This window comes from Corvus kubaryi, unplaced genomic scaffold (assembly GCF_017639235.1).
Source record: "Corvus kubaryi isolate FWS band 111438036 unplaced genomic scaffold, C.kubaryi_AGA036_p1.0 37397, whole genome shotgun sequence".
Classification (NCBI taxonomy): domain Eukaryota; kingdom Metazoa; phylum Chordata; class Aves; order Passeriformes; family Corvidae; genus Corvus; species Corvus kubaryi.
This window is the reverse complement of record NW_024581136.1, coordinates 215,143-236,642: the sequence shown is the minus strand read 5'-3', so window position 1 is coordinate 236,642 and position 21,500 is coordinate 215,143. Positions and strand designations below refer to the sequence as shown.

The following is a 21,500-nucleotide window of genomic DNA, read 5'->3' as shown; positions in this document are numbered from 1 at the left end:
GTGTGGCTGGTGATGGTGAGTGTGGCTGGTGACGGCCAGTGTGGCTGGTGACGGCCAGTGTGGCTGGTGATGGGCAGTGTGGCTGGTGACGGGCAGTGTGGCTGGTGATGGCCAGTGTGGCTGGTGACGGGCAGTGTGGCTGGTGACGGGCAGTGTGGCTGGTGACGGGCAGTGTGGCTGGTGGCAGTGGCCAGGGGAGGAGGACGGAAGGCAGCTCTCTGCAGCACGGGGCCCCTGGCAGCTGCCCACACTCGCCAGCTGTGCCGAAGGGCACACAGAGCAGGTGGGCACCGAGGAGCAGGCGCTGCCCTTCTGCAGCTCTGCGTGGTGGCCGGGCACGGGTGGCCCTGCACGGTCATTCTCCTGTGGGTGAGGGAGTGCTGAGCTCCGGGTGTGAGGGTCCTTTCTGACACACACAAAGTAAATCCTAAGGCCAGAATGAGTTTTGCAAGCAGCAGGACTTGTGAATGCCCTGTCACAAGCTTCACGGAAATACGGGATCGCTGTGGTCTCCGCGGAGCTGCGGTGCAGGGCTGGGTTTACACTGTACTTTAAGCATCTTGGAGATGGTTTTCTGAGCCAAAATCTGACTCTTGCTTCTTTCAGTGACTCCCGTGGACTCTGGCAGGCTATCAATAGCTTTGTGTCCTTGCTTCTGGTGGCCGTCCTCTCTGCCTGGGGGGGGGCTGGCCCACACCACCTCGGGGTGCTTCCTGCAGGCAATGCTGCGTTCCTTTTTCCAGAGCATTTCAGCTCCCTCTGCTCCAGAAGTCTGTGCAGTGCAACCAGGGATGTGTGTGGGTAAAGGCAAATGATCCGCCTGCTCCCTGGTTCCCCTCAGTGCTGTGGAAAGTCCCACGTTTCAGGATTCACCTGTGCCGCAGGTCCCAGTCCGTGCAGTGGGAGCTGACAGTGCTCCATGGCCACAGCTGGATACGCCGGGATGAGCAGTGATGGGCTGTGTCAGTAAAGCACAGGGACCAAGTTGTGTTCAGGAGCTGATGGCCTGTGCAGGCTGCAGGACTGGGTCATGAGTGTCACCATATAATCCATGTTTGTGATTGCTCTGCCTGGGGAAGGGGAGGTCACAGCTCCTTTCCCAACTGCATCCCTGCTTTCTGTGTGAGTTCTCTGGAGCTACAGCCTGTGTTAGCATGCACCGTGCTCTTACCTGGTGTCTTTTCAGTCACTATTCAGCCAAGCTTATTTAAGCCCTGAGATGAAAAACGAAGCACTCTTTTGTTTGCCTGTCCCTCTGCTTTGTTGCATTGCTGAGGCAGGAGACAGTGGTGGCTTCAGGGTTTCCCGTGCGATGAGGCGTGCGGCAGCCGTGCGGTGCAGCAGGATGGAGCCTCCATCTCCTGGCGGCAGAGCCACATGGCAGCCGGGCTCTGCCTGCAGGAGTTGTCCCAGGGCAGGGACCCAAAGCTGCCCCAGGAAGCTGAGGGAAGCTCTGGTGTGTGTGTGTGGTTCCTGCTGGGCTCAGCCCCTCTGGCCCCGATGGGACACAGGTTTATCTGCAGTCGTCTCATGGCTTCTTTGGGCTGCTGGGCCAGGGAAGCAGGCTCTGTTTGGGTTCTTTCTCCAAAACTTAAAAAATTTTGTCCTCATCCTGAAGAAGGTTCTCACAAGGTTATTTTAGTGTATTCCTACCCAATGAAGCCTCAGCACCATCCAGCATCTGGTTTCTAAGGTTTACTGGAAGTGGGGTGGTACCACACAGACAGTTTCCGGAGGGGGGAAGCTTAGGGATTTTCTCTCCCAACCTCTGACACTGGGCTCAGCATGTTCACATTCTCCCAAGGGTACCTCAGAACTGAATCTTTCTGGAGGCCCAGGGATTTTTCCTTTCAAGATTTGTCCCTTCCATCACTTTTCTCCCCTCTGGGGTCCTTGAGAGTGTCAAGTACCTGGAACCAAGGGGCACTTCATAGAGACATTCATTTTTTCTTTGGTAAATGATTTAAAAAGATTTACAAGGGAGTTACAAATGGATCTGAGCAAAGATGGAAAAAGACCACAAAAGAGAAGACATTTTAGCAACAAAACAGGGGAACATGGACCTTTGCCAGCATCCCTGCAGGGTCTGCCAGGCTGTTATTCACCCCTCAGTGCACTGTCAGGCCTTGCCCACAGCAGCTGGGGGGACACTGGCTCATGGCTGATGGGCTGGGGGGACACTGACGTGCTGCTGAGGCTGTGGCCCTGCTCTCTGGGCTCTGCACCTGTGCTGGCTCTGTGCTTGCAGGACCAGGGTGGTCTAATTAAAGGTGGCAAAGCCACCTCCAGAGTCAGCTCTGCAAAGCACCAGCTGCATGTGCAGGGCCTGTGAGCTGCTGGCACAGCGTGGCTTGGCCCAGGCCACTGGCTGCCTGCGGTTCCTGAAGTGCTCACAGAGAGCAATCACTTCCCAGTGTCAAGTGCTCTCAATTGCCCATAATTTTGGAATTGTGCAAGTCTTCCCCCAAGACTATTCTCCTTTCCAAAGATACCAGCTGGGAAGGTTCTGTGTCCAGGGCCCCACTGTGCGTCCCCCCAGGAAGCTGGAGGTGCAGTTTGTGTGGGACGCCTGTGTCTGCAGGACAGTGGCAGCAGAGCCTTGCAGAAGGGGCACGGTGGTGGCACTGATGGCAGAGGCTCCAGGGGCACACGTGCACCATGTCAGGGTCCAGGTTACAGCTGGGGACAGCCCAAGCTGTCCTTGTGGCCGCCAGACCTGGCTGGAAGGGGGATGGTGCTCACATAGAGGTTTTTCACAGAAGCCTGGGTTCAAACACAGCCTGAGGCAGCTGCCCCAGAGGTCCTGTCCCTCCAACAGGAGTGACACCTGAGGAAGAGTGGGGGGAAGGAGAGGCAGTGAGAGGGGAAGTGGCTTTTCCTGGTCCATGTATGCAGGGGGCTGTGCTGCCTCTCAGATCACAGCAAGCTCCTTCAGCCCAGGGAAGGGGGAAGCTCACCCACATGTCCCCCTGAGCAGTCTGTGCCTGACTGACCTGTCTCCCCAGGTGTCCCTCAGCCACGAGTGCACTCGTGCCATCATGAAGCTGATGTACTGCCCGCACTGCCGGGGCATGTCCAGCGTGAGGCCATGCAACAACTACTGCCTGAACGTCGTGAAGGGCTGCCTGGCCAACCAGGCAGACCTCAGCACCGAGTGGAAGTACCTGATGGGTAAGATGGCCTTTCTCTGCTGCAGCACAGCTGCCTCTCACCTTTGAACTGTGGGTGAACTTTGAGGCTGTGTTTGGCGAGTAAAGAGGATGGTGGGAGGCTCAGGGGAGGTTGTTTGCAATGTTAAAGCTCTCAGTCCTTGTGCCCACACAGCATCACTCAGCAAGCTCCTCTCTCTCTCTCACAAGCACATGCACAGCTGGAGTGATCTGAGACCTGAGGGAGCCTTGGTGTTTGTCTGGACTCACGGAGGGCAGGCACCAGAGGAGATGACCTTGGGCTTGGCCTTTTTTTCCCTTGCCTTGGCACCCGCTGCCTGGCCAGCCGAGCTGCCAGCTCACCTCCCAGCTGCAGCCCCACAGGCTGGCTCAGGGTTGGCATTAACAACAAAAACCCCGCTGGAGTGTGAGGAGTGTCACCTGCCTCTCGAGGGACACTGCAGAAGGGATGCGGAAGCGCTGCCTGGAGAGGTGCCCAGGCCAGCTGTGCCACAGCTAACTGGAAATGCTCCCTGTGGGAGCAACTGGGAGGCTGCTGCAAAGGAGGGGGAGGAACTGTCCCTCCCCTAGGGGTTCAGTGGCCCTTTGGCCTTTCTGACCAGAGCCAGCCAGGTGTTCCTGTCACTCTGTCCTGGTAGGATGACAGCCTGTCTCCTGAAACATCACTGTACAGCTTTCCTGGATTGACAGGGAAGCAATTCCATGTGCATTTTGCATTTATTCTGGCTTCCTCTTCCCAAGAGACACTGCCAAGGGGTGACAGCTAGGAGGAAATTGGAGCTTCTTTCAAATTGCAGTTGTACATTGCAGCGTCAGAGGTCACAAATTGATCAAGGATGGGAGCAAATGGAGTCAAAGGCTGGTTTACTGGTGGTGTCCTTCCTTCACCCTTCTCCAGGCCCTTCTCTGTAGCCAGAGACAATTTTGTTACATGAAATACAGAGTTCAGTTTCACAAATTAGGGCAGGTGAAATCAAGGAAGATTTTTATAGTAAGTGGTTCAAATATAATTTATCACTATTTGGGGGTGCAACCTTTGATTTAAACATCTGTATCTCAAGATTAGTGCCTCTGCAAGGCACTATTTGTCTGAAATATGCAGTCTCAAAGATGACACCACAACCTCTGAGTGGCAGCAAAATTAAACTGCAAGCTATACCCCCTTATATTGAGAGCATATAGGCTGTCCTTCCTTCAGACCCAACTGGAGTGTTGAGAATTGTCTCTGGAGGTAGGCAGAGATTGGCAATTCTTAGTAAGCCAAGCACAGTCCCAAAGCAGCAATCCAAGCTGGAACTTCCAGGCCAGGCAGGAGTGCTTGGACATCAGAGCTTTCCAGGAGGAGCTGAGAGCAAGAGGCAGCCCTCAGTCACTCCCTGTTTACCAGTTAGTTGTGGGCATACTGGTCTGCTTCTGTACCTGTATAGCCTGATATTTCCCTGGCTGTTGTCCTTCCAGAGGTGAAGGTGAGAAGAATTACTCCTTTTCTCACTGCTTCACTGCCACAGAAGCTATTTCCCACATCCACTACCTCTGGCACCTTACTGACCCCAATTCTCCCACTTTCTGCTGGCTGCAGTGCTTTGCTGAAGATATGCACTGAGTTAGGAGGGTGAGAGCCAAGTATTGCTGTGTGTTTCTTAATAATTCTGCACCAGTTTTCTGGCTTTCCCTTCTGTATCACCCAGGGAAATGCTGGTTACTTTGGGTGAACACTCTAGCCAAAGTGCATTTACCATTTGCAGGAGGTTCCTCTGCCACAGAGAGTGGCTTTACTTACATAAAGTGAGGAAAACAAGCGTGCACCTGGGCAGTAATGAAAATGGAGAGGTGTCTCCCAACAAGGAGACCTGCCAAGGGCTCAGCAGCTTCTCCCAGCCAGCATGAGCATGATCCTTACCTTGGTTTGCCCAGAGTGATGATGAGAGCTGTCCCTGCCTTGTTCCACCAGATTCCCTGATCGGGGTGGCTGATCGGATCGACGGACCCTACAACGTGGACACTGTCATAGGGACCATTCACATGAGGATCGCTGAAGCCATTTCTAACTTGCAAGAAAACAAAGATTCAATCACGAGCAAGGTAGGAGCGTGTGCCTGGGCCTGGCTGAGGACACATCATGTGCAACTGCCAGGACCAAATGCTTTTTTGTGCTCACTATTCAGCTGAACGGCAGGAGATGACGAATGAAAGAGAGCAAATGCCCACTCTTTTAATGATAAATTACCTTGGTTTCCTACCACCCATCTGACACAGGCACAAACCTTTGCAGGTGTTTCCAAATACTGCTCCCTGCCACATCCAGCCAGCCTCCTTTGGGTACAGGCACAGGAGCTGGGACTGCATACACAGTGACGAGGGAGGCCATGTGCTATTTGCTGTCAAGGGCCTCTGTGCTGAAGAGTTTTGAGATGTTGTGGCTGAGCTGAGGCATTTACACAAAGTGCACAGTCCCCAGTGACAGGAGGCAGCTGCTTTAACCTGCCTCGAGGGGATGTTGAGCAGTGGAAACACTGGGCTATCAGGTTGTACCGTGGGACGGAGCTGCAATCTGGCAGTCCATCTGGGGAGTACAGACCAGGCTCTCCTGAGGCTCACCTGTCTTCCAAGAAGTATGTATCATGAAGGTCTCTTCTGTTGGTCTTCTATTTTTAGTATATTTATCCACTTAACCACAATCATCTCTGTAGCTGCAGGTAAGAGAAGCTTTGGGAACAAAAGCAGCCCTCCAGGGCTCCTGCCTTTTGCCCAGACACTCCCCGGGTCCTGCAGCTATCCCAGTCAGAGCAGAGATGCAGATGAAAGAAGTGGGACAGGTCCTAACTGGGTTTTGGATAAGGGAAGGGCCAGAGGTATTGCTTGGCAAACAGGAATTCACTGGCACACATCAAAGCACTAACAGCAGCATGCATCCCAGTACTGGGTTAGGTTTCTTTTCTGACATGAAAGGCCATGTTCTTTCTTTCCTTGTTAGGTGAGACTGAGGCTTTCCACATAAAAGCAAATCCACGGTGTGGGAAAACACAGCATCATCTGCAAAGAGAGGTGTTTCCAAGGGGAATACAGTAAATCTGGTGAAATGAAAAGGGCTAAATAGTCTTAACTGGTGTTTGATTGGAGCAACTAAACATGTTTGATAAGCTCCTCAGTATGACCTGGTGACCAGGTGAATGGAGCACTCTTTGCTGGTGGCACAGATAGCAGAGGGCAGGAGATGCGAAAGCTCTGAGCTCTGTTTTTGAGCATGGCAAAGCCATCAGATGAAGGATGTTGTTCTCAGCTGAATTCAGGACTGTCCCAGGCCAGTCCTGGCCATCTCCGCTCTCAGAGCCGAGGACAGCAGGTTGGGCTGCAGCTGAAGGCTTTAAACATGAGGGTAACCTCCCAGTCTGGCCAGCCACACTCCCACCACCAGAGACCATTGCTGCTGCGACTGCAGTCCCTAAGTGTGGCACGTCACAACCTGAGAGGTCCCCACTTGACTCCTGCACATCCCACTCACACAGCCAGGCCAGGTCTCCTCGCTGGTTCCATCCCAGGTTTCCCATGGCAGTCTCAGATCTCTCGTTCCATAAAGCAATTTATTCACAGCACAGTTACACAGAAGAAACTCGAACTGGTGCCTCTGAGGACAACAAAGGAACCCCTAGGCTTTTACCCCCTCACAGTCCAAGCATGCAAAAGTCTCATCCGGGTATGCCCCATCTCTCAGTGTCTGGTCACCTGGCTGGTGCCCCAGGTCCCTGTGCCCTTTGTTATGCAAAGGGTGGGCAGTGCACAACTCCTGGCTCGGGCGAGCCAGAGCTGAATCTGCAGCTCTGAATCTGCAGCTGCACCCCGAGCCACCTGCACAGAATGTATTCCTCAACACTGAACCCCTTTTTTGAGAGGAGCCAGGAGTGGCCCTTGGCCCCAGTGCCACCCTCAGTCACAGTTTGTCCTGGGTTCTGGGGTAAAACTGGAAAAAAGCACTTGTGGTACTGAGCCTTGTGTTCAGGGCAGCACAGAGCACTCTCCCTGCTTCCTCCCACTCCCCTTTCTCCCTGTGGCTCTCATGGATTTCAGGTAGCAGGAGCTATCAGAGGCTGCAAACACCTACTTGCTCTCATTATTCAGGAGGCTGCCGACCCCCTCAGTCTGCTGAAGTTGTGTTTCCTCCAGCAGTAATTTGCGTTTCTCACTGCAAGCGTTTGGGCTGGCAAGAGGTTTGCCTTGGTACCACACTGTGCTGGAGCTGCTATGGGAGCCACTGTCCTGGACACCTCCCCAGACTTTTATCTCCTGGAAGAGGCCATCTGCCAACAGCAGCAATAGGCCAGTAAAATACAGCAGTGAAACCAAGGTTTTGTTTTGTAGAACCAAGTTGAAAATGCTCTACAAGCAGTTTTCAGGGTGGGTTTTTTGCACAGAGTGAACGAGACTGATGAACAAATTGGCTTGGTGCTGAACTGCTGGAGTCATCAGATCCATCTGGTCAGCAGGATAGGGCACCCCAGGAGGGGCCTTTGGGGGCTGAATGTCCCTCAGACACACCAACAAGAGGCTCTTGGCTAGGTTAGGAGTTCACTGTCAGAATCCACGAGCCAGCGCATTCAGCGAGCAGCACGGGCTGTGTCAGCAGAGCTCCTGTCTGCGGTCCTGACTCCTCTGCTTTAAGGGGACACCAGGCAAAGTCACGTTTATCAATAGCTTCTGACAGCACCTGGCAGCCACAACAAGCTTGGAGCCCTCTTTTCAAATCAGATGGCTTCCTTTGGAAAGGCTGGCATTTTCTGACTCAAACTGACAGTGCAAAGTCCCTCCTGACCTCTGATGCTTTGTGCAGCCTGGCCCTCTGAGCATTCCTGCCACCAGTGAGGCTCAGCTGCCCAGCCCTGGTGACCTGCAGCAGAGGTATTGCTACCTGGACTGGTGATGCATAGACTGGGAGAAGCAGGTGTTTCCAGGACACCCCTCACCTCATCCTAGAGGCCAGGTCTGAGGATTTGTATCTTCCAAGTGCTTCTGCTGCCCTCTGGCTGCAAAGCCCACCTGGGCAGGTAGTTAGGATCATAGGAAGTACCTGAAGGTAACAGACAAATCAATTCTGCTGCCTCATATGCCCCTGAAACGTCCAACCTGACAGATTGTGGCACATCTGCTGTCCTTGCACTGCCCTGGTTGGAGGCACATTGATTTCCCAAGTGTGGATGCTGAGTGCAGGAGTCACAAGGATAGTCCCACATCAGTCTGTTGTCCATTAGTGAGGATCCCATGCTCTGTAGTCTTGAAGCACACACCACTGATGTAATGAGTGTGAGCAACTCCCATCTTGTTCTTCCCAGGATTTTGTTTTCCAATCATAAGAAGAACAGATAAAATTACTATAAATAATTTAATATCAATATTGGTGACTCATCCAAAAATGTGTTAACTGCTGAATATTTTGCTTGATAGTGGTAACCAAAACCAGTTACAATGTGGTGAAAACACATCTGGCACTAGAAACTAAGCCAGAATCTCTGAGATCTTGGCAATAGGAAGGATAAATATACTTAAGAAGGAAATAAAACCCATAACTGTGGAGTGTTAAATAATTAAAGGAATAGCATCAAAACGTGGGATAGAAAGTTTGGTTTGTTTTTCAGGTATTCCAAGGCTGTGGAAATCCCAAAATCAGCACAAAAGGCTCCAGTAGCGAGGACAAGAAGAGACGGGGGAAGGTGACATTGGAAGCCAAATCCTCTGCGCAAGCACTGGAGATGCTGGTGGGTTTGTGTCTGGAGCTGGTGTCCAGGGCAGGGGTGCCCTGGGAGCTTGGCCAGCACGGCCCTGGGTCCTGCAGGTCGGGTCACACCCTCTGGGGGCTGCTGAGCTGCACGTCTGAAGAAGATCAGATCATCAAGTGCTGGTGTGACCCAAGCAGACCTGGTCTTCTTGCCTCTGCACAGGGTTGGGTATACATTGCTGATAACCAATTTCCCAGGGATTTGGTGCCAGACTTATCTGAAGAGGCTCCTAGTCTGATGGTCTTCTCCTGATTATCTTGTGGTACTGGAACAGTCCTTGGCATGTAACCTTTAGCTTTGGGCACTTGGGTTGATGGTCTTTAGGGGAAGGTTGATGATACATCCTTGTTTGCATAAAAATAGATTTTATGATGGTAAAACAAAAAACAGGCAGAATCTTTGTACTTCCCTCAGCCCTAGGGCACCCCAGAGCTCTCATGGCCCTGAGCATCCCATTTGCTTACAGGTTTTAGATGCGAAAGGGAATCTGACAGCTCTCAAGACATACTGGATCACCCTGCCCAGCAGCCTGTGCAGCAAAAAAGTAATGGCCAGCTCAGCGTCGGATGACAAGTGTTGGAATGGGATGACCAAGGGCAGGTATGGAGTGGGTCACAGTGCCAGGGCAGCACCAGCCTGGGGTGAGAGGAAGGGTTTGAAAAGGCACTTACACATCATTGCAGCCAGCCCCACTTGTTCAGAGTGAGCAGTCTGTCCCTGTCCATAGCAATGCTGCATTTCTGGAAAAGCTGGTACCTGGGAATGTCAAGCCTGGTGTCATTTTGCTGTGTGTTGAGGGTTAAGCACTGAAATGCACTCACCATGAAATAACTGTGTAGTTTTCTACTAAGGAAACAGTTTTGCAATTCCACATGCACTCAGAAGGCAGCAGGGCTGGATTTACCTCACAAGCTCCAGAGCTGCTGCAGAGAATTGCATACACGTCCCTTTATCCATACCTGCTCTGGAATGCTGTTCCCTCTGAAAGGGGGCACCCGGGTGACGTCAAACAGCTGCACAAACAGTTCCTACCCCAGCCAGAGTTAAAGGATGGCTGAGGGGAGACTGGCAGCTGCTGGACATGCACCTTTCTTCTCTTCTCTCCCCAGACCTCTTGGGCTTGGCTTTGCCAGCCTGAAGTCAAAACCTTCAGCTCTTCCATATTTCACATTGTTGCCAGCAGTGTCACAGATCTGCAGGAGCAGGAGGACCAGGGCACTGCAGAAGGCAGCAGTGCAGCTCTGGTTGACAGCTCCCAGCTAACTAAAGCTTCCCTGGGAGCCTGTCTGGTCAAACTGGGCTGGGGCCATTCAGTGGTCCCAGGGTGTCAGTCTCCACGGGATCTAACCAAGCAGGGATTAAAATGCTCCTCAGCCTCCCATATGGACAGAGACTTTTCCATGGGGGAGTGTCACTGTGGGCCCATTGGTACCAGCCTGAGAGCAACCCCTCCACCTTTCCTGCAGGAAATCCCTCCCCATGCTGGGACAGGGATGCTGCGAGGCCACCAGGCACCTCCTGCAAGCTAAGACCCCTCTGCTGGGGTATGGCCATGGCAGCATGGCTCGGCCATGCAGAGAGCTGGCTGCCTCTCAGCAAACACCAGCTAGAGAGGCTGTTCCACAAGTCAGTGGCACTGACTGCAGCCTCTCTGGGGTTCACAGAGGCTGGATTCTCACTGGTGTCTGTAGAGAGAGGAGCTGAGCTGGGGGGCAACATTTAAACCTTTTGCCTTCCTTCCCAGCTACCTGCCCCAAGTCATGGGGGATGGTTTGGCTAACCAGATTAACAACCCAGAGGTGGAGGTGGACATCACCAAACCAGATATGACCATTCGCCAGCAAATCATGCAGCTAAAGATCATGACAAACCGGCTGGGCAACGCTAACATCGGGAATGATGTGGATTTTCAAGACACAAGTGAGTGTAGCAGAACCAGAGAGGTTCGAGGGGGGTGAGAGAGGCCAAGCAGTCCTGCAGCCTGCACAGATGCCCCTGCAGATGCTGCTGGGCCCTGGGGGCACGGAGGGGCTGTGGCAGCCTGGCTTTTGGCAAGGGGCTGCTGAGGGGCTGCTTGAGTGCAGCCAACTTGTTGTGGGGTGGCTGGAGGCTGTGGTGTTCCTAGTGCATTACTGAATCATGGGGAGCTGTCTCCAATCCCAGCCCTGCTGGCAGGGCCATTGCTCCTGTCTGCTCCAGAATTTCCAGCTGCTGCAGCAGCAGGTGATTAAAGCCTCCAGGAGGTCAGGTATGAGCTTGTATCCCACGTTGAGGGATGCAGAGAGGAGGAGGAGGTGGCCAGGGTAGGGCTGGTGACCAGAGCTCCCCGAGGTTGCAGCAAGGGGAAGGCCTTGCCCACCATAAGGAAAGTCTGTGCTCACTCATGTTTGTCTCTGCACAGGTGACGACATGAGCGGCTCTGGGAGCGGGGACAGCTGTCCTGATGACGTCTGTGGCAAAAGACTTTCTAAGAGCCCCAGCACCAGGCAGCCAGAAACAAACGCTATTCCTAAGCAGTCTGGACACGGCGTCAATGGGGCCAGCAGCAGATCTTTGCCTTCTGCCTCCCTCCTCCTCCTCCTCTCGGTGGCTGTCATCGCCGCACAGCATTTGTGGCGGTAACTCACTGGCACAGCCAGGAAACAGACTGCGGCTGAGGGCTTCACTTTGCCAAAACCAACCAACCAACCAACCAACCAAAGGACATATTTAATTCACCTTGGCAAAAAAAAAAAAGGAAAAAAGAACAAAAAAAGGGAGGAGAAAAAGGTTTCAAAAGGTTTCAGTTGTTTGCTATTTCTGGCAGTGCTCGAGCTGTTTTCTTCTTTCTTGGTCTTTCCCCAATGCTGGGCCCTTCTTTCCGTACCTCATTGTTTTACTTTTGTTATTGCCACAAACTGGCTCTTGGGGCTGAAACAAGCCTTTGCAGAGGGCTCCAGGGGAACTTGGCCAACCCCTCCGAGGGCAGCTGTCCTGCTGCCTCCAGTGGAATATGCAATTGCCCTGCCCTTGTTCCCCAGCCGCTGCTGACAGCTCCACAGTGCCACAGGCAGCGCTGGCTCCTAACGCGGAGAGACTGGGATCTTCGGCACGGCTCACGTGCTGCATTCAGGGGCTCTTTCAGGTTCTTCCTCTGTGCTTCCTAGGTGGGCAGAGATGGCCCTTCACTTCCAGTGGTGTACGTAGGAGCGTGAGCAGGTTTGGTGGGTTGAACTGAAAGAGTTTGGCAGTGGCTGTTGGACCCAAAAATGCAGAACTCCCTTTTTCTTTGGAAAGGTCACAAGTGGGTTTCTTGACTAGAGCTCGTAGCTGACGACAATTTGAAGTGTAGGTTTCCTACATCTAAGTGACTGGGAATGAGTGTTAGGGGTTGGGGTTTGGTGTACTTTTTCTTTGCATGCTAGTTGGAAAGCCATTTTTTACCCAAGTAACAATGGTCCAATTTCTACCTGCAGTGCAGTACCATCGTAGGTAACAGAGAGATGCAAATATGTACAGAGGGATTCTCTGTGTGGCAGACAGTTGTGCTGCCTCCTCCTTCTCTGGCCCCAGCCATGGACAGGAATCTGGTTTTTTTCTTTGTAATATGAGAGACCAGGGACACTTTACTAACTGGAGCTTTGGGACTGGTTGTGCCCCAACCTTAGGGCAGAGAGGGGCTGGTGGGAATCACCATCGGCTCTGGGTCCCTATCCAGAGCACTGGCTCAAGGCAGCACCTACCAGGGGGAATGTGAGGATGGGACACATTTTGTTTGGGATTTCTTTTTACCTTTAGTGTTTGTTCCAGTTGCATTGTAGGTTTTTAATGGATTCCCACTTTACCTGTTCCTTCCCCATCATCCAATACACCTTCCTTAACCAGTGCAGGCACAGGCTGAGCCAGCGGGTCAGACACCCACTGGCAGCTCCGTTTTGGCTCAGGGGAGGGCCAGGCTCACCCTTTGCTGCCCCGTCCCACCACTCACCAGCCTTTGGGTGATGTGGGTGGCTGCCCTAACTCCGAATTGCTTGGTAGGGTGGGCTCTGTGCCAGGTTTTGAGACTGGGGGTGGTGAGTGAAATTATAAATGTCCTCATGTAGCTGTAGGAGTGTCTGTGCTTGTTAGGGCTGTGTGTTTGGGGCTTCCAGAGGCTTCTGTGCCTGATGAGCAGCAGGCGTGGGCTGGAGGCGTAGGTGTAGCAGATGTTAGATACAACACAGTCACTGTGACTGCTTGGGCCAAGAGCACAGGCGGGGGTTGGGTTTGAGCTTCAGATGGGTTTGTATTGGGGTGAGAGGGAGGGCAGAGCTGGGCCTGTTTCTTGCTTTACTGGTCTGCACAGCATTTGAGCATTTCTTCTCTGTCTTGCCAGAGGAGAAGTGCCTTTGGGCTGAGCAAACATTGTAGGGTTGGGGTTTGGCTGTTTTCTAAGAAAAAAAAAAAAAACAAACATTTTTAACATTAGCAGTTTCTAAAGTGTGCAACTTAGGGAAAGATGAGGACATGAGCAAGGTAATGCAGAAAGCCAGTTCAAGGTGCTCTCATTTCCTGCCCTCCCTGGGGCAGGGATTCCACCTGGGGCCCAGTGGCGGCACTGGGGGGGGGGCCCTCAAACTAGGCAGAGATTTTAGGCCAGCTTTGACTGGCCTTTCCAAGTCACAATGATTCATGTCAATGACTGCCCGTCCTTTCTGCCTTGGCCTCACCTTCTTGTAAGGCAAAATCATACCTAATCTGGTAGGGTGTCAGAAACGAACACCGGGATGCTGGACAATGGCTGAAGGACAGACTGTGCCACTAGACCCATCAGAACCCTGGAGAGGATAAATATAAGTTGTGGTTTTGTCTAAGTTTATTTACTCCTAGACATATGGCAAATTCGTATGATTTTTACTGCTCTGAAGAGTTCCTATATTTTCTTTTTAATTTTTTAAAATCAGACTTGCAAATACAAATTTAACCTTCAGTTACAACAATCCCCACAACCAATCTTGCAGAAGCTTTACATCCAAAGCAAAAAAAAAAAAGGGGGGGGGGGGGGGAGGAAGAATTAAAACATTGTACCCTGTTCAAAACACAGTGGGGTTGGAGTTTTAACACATGGATGCTGAGGCCAATGTTTTGCTTTGCAGAATGGGAGCTTGAATGTCACTTCCATTTCTGTGCAATTAGTTTTTGCTGTCTGCCTGTTATCCTCAAAAGCTTCTTATGGTCCCCTTCACATCTTAAATGTGAAGCCAGGAATTTGCTGATTATCCAGTTACAATTTAATAGCCCAAGCTAGTGGTTCTTTTACAAGAAAAAAAACCGGATAGTGCAAATTAATAAGGCAAAACCTCAGAGAAACAGTAAAATCTGTTATGCAGGGGAGACCCTTCCTGATGCCTTCACCGCCAGGCTGGGGTTGAGCTCCCATTTCCACATCCCTCCTGACCCTGGGAGTGGCAGCTTCCACCCTCCAGAAGCCAAGCCAGGGTGAGACCAGGGCAGCAGCCTGAGGTCTGGGCCAGCAGGCAAGGGCAGTGCAGGGGGCTCGGTCCCCTCTGTGCCAAGAGATGGACGATGGTGGTGGTGACGCTTCCTCCTCGGCCCTGCATCTGCTGGGGTTGATTTTTATATCTGTCCATGGTCAGCCTACATTGCTGCTTTTTGTTGGCCCCTGGTTACTCAGTTTTTCTGTTCTCTCTTGCCCTGAAGTGGTTTCCCCAGCTGCTGCCATTAAGTGGCCTGGGGAGGAGCCACTGACCTTCCCCAGGAGCTGAAATGGCTGAGACCCCCAGGATTTCAACTGGGTATCCCTCTAAACTGAAGCAAACCATAGTTACTGCTGACTAAACAACCACTGGTGTGGCTGAACAAGCTGAAATCAACCCAGGTCCAGACAAGCCCCGAGCCTGTGGTCAGGTTGGTGCAGAACCTGGGGCCTTTCAGTGCTTATAAATGACATTTCCTGGGCTACTGCCTGCTGGAAAACACTGTGACACACCTCCCCAGCTCCGTGGCTGGTGGCTGCCCTGGGTTGGCCGCATGAGGGGATCTCTGAGGAACTGGGCTGGCTGGGGTGAAACATCTGCTTCAGTGTTATCAAGATGGTGATCTATGGTGTTCTGGTGTGAACAGGCCTCGACAGGGGTGTGAAGGGGGTGGTGGTGTAGGGAAAAAAATTTACAAAGGCCCCATCCCTGGGAAGGGGAGAACCACAAGTGGTGGATTTCCTGGTGTCTCTGTCTTTCAGCCTGCTCTTTGTGCCATAACGTGTATGTTTTAAACAATGGTGAGGGTCTCAAAAGGCTTTGAGAGCACAGCTACTTCTCATTTAGAAATGACAAGCTGCCTATTGTTTTCCGGTGGGCTTGGTAGGGGCTATGGTATAGCAGAATATCTGAAGTCCACTTTTGCTTTAAACAGATGCATTTCTATCTGCAGGAGTAAGAATTATTTCACTTATCAGCATAGCCGGACAGTTATCTATTTCTTTCTGTTACCAAGGTACTTGTAACTCTCTTGCACTGTTTATCTAAAGTTGAAATATGTTCTTTGAATCCTTGTATAAATAAAAAGGCTGGAGACAAATCTGTATTTACAGGGCAATTATTTCTTCTCTATTTAAGCTGAGTCTGGCATTTTCTTTCTTTTTCCCTTGTTAAGGCCAGGATAGGAGTCCTGAGGAATGAAACCATGTTTCAGCCACGAGTCTACAATGGGCTGATGCCAGTGTTGGTGATAGGGATTTGCCTGCATTGCTGTACTGTTCAGAGGAGCAGCTGCTGGGTTGTATGGATGTGTGTTTGTGGGAACAAGGTGAGCCTGGCTTGAGTCATCAAAGCAAGGATCCTAAGTGGTCTCTTTCTCATCTAGAAGCACAGTCAGTCATGGCATAACAGTATAAAGAATCAGAAATGCCCTTGGTATTCATCCTTACAAAGTGTTGTGGTAATTACAGACCATGGCTTTGCACCAGTGCAGCTACTGGAGGGGCTCACAGCAAATAGAGCAGTGAGGGGGATGTTTGATCACCAGTATGTGCTTGAGACAACTGGTGCAGCAGAAAGGTTTGTGCTTCAGCTCTGTCCACTTCCAGAAGTGGGTGACTGTAGCTATCAGGGTGACGCGTTGGAAGCTGCTCGTGAAATGTCTAAGAGAGACTTGGTAACTGGAAACTACTGAAAGTGTATCCTTCTACCCTGGAAGCAAATATCTGCTAAATTTAATAAACTGACTGATACCCTTGAGTGAGTAGGTATTTATTTAGATTCCTCTCCTGCAGCTATAGCTATTTTCACCATATGCACACATTTATATAAATACAAGTGAAAAAATAGAGGTTTTCTCCTTGGAGAAGTTTTGTGCACAACAGTCGCCTGCTTTGTCTCCTCGGTGTCTAATTATGATCTGAAGTGATGGCTTCTTACGGCTCTGTGTTTACTAAAGGTGTCTGAAAATATTTCTGCAGTTCACAATGTCACCGAACACTGCATGTTTGCAAATTCACTGCTAAGAGCTTGCAGGACGTGTAGGGTGTGATACAAGCTCAGCTCCCACTTCCTTGCAGCCATACGTCACTGCTCTCCTAAGCAGGGAAGGCTTCAGGGGCTCCAACAGCAGCAGCAGTACCTACTGCGAGCTCACAAAGACAGTGGGTCCAGGCACTTTGCAGGTGCATGGCAAGAGGACAAGACACAGCCATTATGACTGGGGCTGTTGGCACTGTACCCCAGCTCCAGTGCCACCAAGACCAGAAACGCCCCCAGCAAAATCTGGACTGAGGCATCAGACCTTTTCTAGTGAGGGGGTGAGGCTGTTACCCTGCAGTTCGACCATCTTCTTTACAGAGGCAGCAACTGGCTTCAGTGCCAGGAGATGGCATTTGTGTTTAGCTTATAAATTACTCTATGTGTAGTGACAACTGCCCTGTTCCTAACTCCTCCTCTGCACAGAGACACGGTACAGGGCAGGCTGGTGGGAAGGGACAGCCTTTCTGGTATGAATGACCATCCTTAGGTCAACTGCAGGCAGCTTGCAAGTAAACAGCCATAGCCTCAGAGTGAGGGAGCTCAGGTGCAGCCCCAGTGGCATTTGCTGGTGCTAATGTGACAAGAATGCTGCCCTGAGATGGTGGCACCCGGGGAACACCTGGACCAGTGCTGGGGTAAGCTGCAGGGACTGGTAAACCAGTAAATCACACCAGAGCAATCTGATGGGCTACTGCCGCCCATACAGATCAGTGGAGGGTTCATGGCATGGCAAGTGTGATGCCATGCAAAATAAAGATCATGGTTTTGGTACGAACTGGAGTGTGCCCATAAAGCAGCCCCCAGGGACTCTCTGCAAGGGCCCAAGAAAGCCCACTGATGAGTGCAGGCAGAAAGAAGGATGAGCCTCTGCCAGTTTCTGGGCAGGAGGAGGAAGGTAGGGCAGCAGCTGGCTCTTTTCCACAGTGTGGGGAATTGACGTGTGCCTGTCCCACAAGGAAATCCCTGGCGGTGATTGCAGAAAGGCTCCTTGCCTGACTGCCAGCCTCATGGCCTGGGAATAAGGGGTGCGTGCCATGGAAATGTTAAATTGAGTAAGAGCCAGTGACAGGGAGGGTCCAAAATCCGTGGAAACAATGGCTGTGGAGGAATCCAGGACCCCTCCCCATGCTGCTGGAGTGGGCAGCATCAGGGCAGTGCTCTCCTGCTGAGGTTTCTCCTTTCCAGCCGCAGGGGCCCAGCAAGAACCATGCCTCCTGGGACCAGCAGAGCCTTGCACGAGCCAGATGCCCTGAGCAAAGGAAGAAAGAGGGCAGATGAATAAGTCTACGTGTGGGAGCTGAGGCATGTGCTGGATAACAGGAGGGGACATCATGCTCTCGTGCACACGTGAGAGAGCTGTCTCCTTTGGCCCCAGAGCCAACATCTCACTGACAGGTTGCTATTGACACAAACGATGGCAGGTGTGTGGCAGGTTGACTTCTCCTTCTTCCATGGTCGAATAAAAGCTCATTCTTGTATCTCACTTCTAATTCCTTAATAAGTGGCACTCCATTTCACACCAGTCTGTGCTCTGCTGCTGCAACAGTCCAGGTTCATTTTCGCGTCAGCAGCAAATACCAGTCAAATGCTCCTGTTTTGCCTGAAAGCAAAGGGTTGAAGCAGCGCAGCCTCCAGGAAACAGCTGGCACCTGCGACCAGCCCTGGAACCCCATGCCCAGCACTGGCCAATGTGACCTTCACCTGGCTGGGCTTGGCCCATCTCCACACGTCCTGTGCAGTTCAAACCCATGTCAGCACAGTCTGGTGTAAGATACTCTCTGCCCTGGCAGCACACCAGCAATTCTACTGAAGTCCAGAAAGATTAGCACTACGCTATCTGGCCAGCTTAGTAAATCATTTCCTGGGTACTGAAAAGGTGCTTTTGTTGTAGGCAAGGGGCACCAAGATGCTGTGGAGATCAATCACAGAATCACAGAATATGCTGAGTTGGAAGGGCTCACAAGGATCATGGAGTCCAACTCCTGGCCCTGCACAGGACATCCCCTGGAGTTACAACATGTGCCCAAGAGTATTGTCCAAACACTTTTTGAACTCTGTCAGGCTTGGTGCTGTGACCACTGCCCTGTTCCAGTGACACAACTTCAGTGTTGCATCACTGCACCAACAGCACCGCCTGCAGCAGCAGCATTCCTGTGCAGAACACAGCAGGTAAGCAGCTGCTGTGGGGTAGGGAAGTACAAATCCACTGGCTTTACAAGTGAGCAGTGTGCTCTGGAAGTGCTTTCAGCTTTCCAAATGCAGCTCTCGGGATGCAGCCGGCACTAGGACCTGCCTGGAGCCTCTACGCCCCAGCCTGCAGGGAGCAGATGAATCCAGCAGAGCGCGGGTGGCACTGCCGTGCCGCCACCGGGAGCCCCGCACCGCGAGCCCGGTGCGGCGGGGCCGGGGCCCTTGGCCGCCGATGCTCCAGCTCTGCCAGGTCACGGCCTCGCTGCTCCTGGGCACGGCCAGGGCAGCGTGCGACGAGGAGCTGCTGGCGCGCGAGGGGGTCACCTTCTGCGTGAACGTCACCAGGCAGCAGCCGTTCCCCCGCCTGCAGCGCGTCCGCGGCATTCGCGTGCCCGTGTTCGACGACCCGGCCGAGGACCTGTACCGCTACTTCGAGCCGTGCGGCGCCGCCATCGAGGAGGCCGTGCGCGGCGGGGGGAAGTGCCTGGTTTACTGCAAGAACGGCCGCAGCCGCTCCGCTGCCATTTGCACGGCTTATCTGATGAGACACTGCCAGCTCCCGCTCAAGGACGCGTTCGAGGTAATGTACCTACATCCACATTCATATTTACAGCTCTTCTGGAGAAGAAATGCAATGCTTGTTATGAGTAATGATGATTTACCGTAGAATTATTTCGGTGCTTTCACCTGCCCCTTGCCAGTTATATAGAGATTCAGCATTTGGATAAACAGTCCCCTGTAAGTTTTTTCATGCCCAGCTTGGTCAAATAAGTTTTCAGTGTGGGGTTTCTAGGATGAACATAAATACAAATGCAAAGAGGCTTTAAGCACAGGTAGCAAACACAAAGCTGGTTGCTTAGTGAACATTTTCTCTTTTCTCTATCATTTGCATAGGCACGATTAGTGAAGACAGAGACATAAAGAAAGTGAGTGGGTGTAGGAATTGTTATGCAGGATTTGCTCCTATCACCATGTGACAGTTCCACATTGTCACAGACAGACTCCGTTAGGCCTGCTGAATGCCTAGGGACCAGCTAGCTATAAGCTATAAGCTGTAACTATATTGCTATAAGCAATGACATGTCAGTTTTCCTAGGAAAAGTACAAATTACTCATGCTCTATGGGCTTTCAGTCTTCACCCATTTGTCAGGTGTATCACTGAAGTCTTTAGATAACCAATTTGCTTAATTTAGACTGAGGTGTGCAGATAGTGACCAAGTTTCACACTATCATCTTAAACATGTTAAACATGAGCAGTGTCACTATACTTGCTGAGAGACTTTCCCATTTCCAGCAAATCAACCAAGAGCTCTGTCTCATGTCTTGCCCATGAACCTGTTCTGTAATTGAGCCCACGTGCCTGTTCTTACTAAGCACAGAGTGAAGTCAGCTCACTAAAATAGCTGTTTGTTATTCTGTAGCCAAATCAAAACCAAAGTAAATCGTCTCAAAATTTAAAGTTAAAAATTCATTTGCATGACTCCCACAAATGCAGGATACCTTGCTTCTACCATGTCTCTCCTGTTCCCTAGGCTGTGAAAACTGCCAGACCCGTAGCAGAACCAAATGCAGGATTTTGGTCTCAGCTGCAGAGATATGAAGAAGATTTGCAGATACCAAAGCAGTCTGCTCTGCTGAGCAAAGGACTTAAAAATAGCAATGTGTGAAGATACTTTAAAGAAAGTGAAGTGACTTGCTACAGACTTTAAAAAAAAAGGAAAAAAATCACTTCCTAAATCACCTGTACATAAAACACTTTACCCCCATAACCTAGTTGATGGTTCAATAAATTCATTCAGAGCATTTCTGTTGACAGTGCCTGGAAACAGAGCAGATAAGCAGGGAATAACAGCAGAAACAGAAAATGGTTGGAAGGGCTGTAAGCAAACGAGAGAAAGGCATGGAATCTTCAGCAGTTATTTTCCCCTGAATGGCACTGAATATGGTAACGATGTACTGAGCAAAGGAAGGAGTTACCACACAGGGATTCTACTCTTGTTTTTTAATTAAACTTCCCAGTGATGCCATCAGAAGACATGATGCCAGACCAAGGAAGTTCGGAATTTCTCTCTCACCTACCGGACCATAATTCATGTTAATGAGCTGACACAACCTTTGGTGGGAAACTGACAGTGGTTGTTGCTTTGTCTCTGCTATTTTCCTTATGTTCAACTAGACCAAAGTACCTTCGAGAATTACCTAAAAATCCAGAGGACAGAATATGCAGATGATGGTAAGGAGTTCAGCTCCCACCATGCAGGCTAAGTGCCTTTTCAGCTTTTGAAATGATTCTCTAAAACAGCAGAGGAATTCTTTAAAAAACTGAAGATGACAGTGGAGGGAAGAAGATGACGACACTGGCAATCTAGAAGTAATAACCACTCCTTTTAGCTTTACTTACTAAGTCTAACAGTGCCCAGTTCATGCCCTAATGTGTTAGTTTACAAGTCAGCTGTTCCTGCATGCAAGCAACATGGCTAATCGTTTCTGCTGAGACTGCTTGCAGGTTGCCCTCTGAAATTATCTATCGGGCCATCAAGGAAACCACATGAAACTTCTAGGTCAGACTGCTAGATGTTTATCATTAGCCATTCAAACTAGATTTTTGTCAAACTGTATGAATACATTTGTAATTTTAAAGGGACAAGTTATGGAACCTGTGAACCTGCAGAGTGAAATTCCATTTCACCTTGCTGAAGGCAAGTAAAGTTAGCTCACTGCCATCTGCCTAAGTGCTCGCACAAGGCAAACATATGCTCCCAGCAGTGGAGTAGTTTAAGAAAGAAATTCTAATGATGGAACAATGACAGAAAATAAAACTACTGGGGAATTACTTGAATTAGACAATTCAGATGCAGTAAAAGTTCCCAAATTT

The 21,500-nt window shown here is 51.0% G+C and overlaps 2 protein-coding genes across 3 annotated transcripts in view; both read left to right on the top strand.

The window, feature by feature from the left end:
- The window catches only part of GPC1 (glypican 1), a 215,953-nt gene extending 199,801 nt beyond the window's left edge, over positions 1-16,152 (top strand). For both annotated transcript variants that reach the window (XM_042041842.1, XM_042041841.1), the window contains exons 4-9: positions 3,006-3,171; positions 5,122-5,252; positions 8,798-8,917; positions 9,405-9,538; positions 10,683-10,858; positions 11,340-16,152. In XM_042041842.1, the coding sequence (XP_041897776.1) occupies positions 3,006-3,171; positions 5,122-5,252; positions 8,798-8,917; positions 9,405-9,538; positions 10,683-10,858; positions 11,340-11,560 (948 nt within the window). In that variant the 3' untranslated portion in view covers positions 11,561-16,152. The remainder of the gene's footprint in view (positions 1-3,005; positions 3,172-5,121; positions 5,253-8,797; positions 8,918-9,404; positions 9,539-10,682; positions 10,859-11,339) is intronic.
- Positions 16,153-18,556: 2,404 nt separating this feature from the next.
- Positions 18,557-20,428, top strand: DUSP28 (dual specificity phosphatase 28). The gene is made up of 2 exons (XM_042042452.1): positions 18,557-19,204; positions 20,158-20,428. Exons 1-2 carry the CDS (start codon positions 18,857-18,859, stop codon positions 20,290-20,292), a joined length of 483 nt encoding a protein of 160 aa, XP_041898386.1. The 5' UTR covers positions 18,557-18,856; the 3' UTR covers positions 20,293-20,428.
- Positions 20,429-21,500: the final 1,072 nt, after the last annotated feature.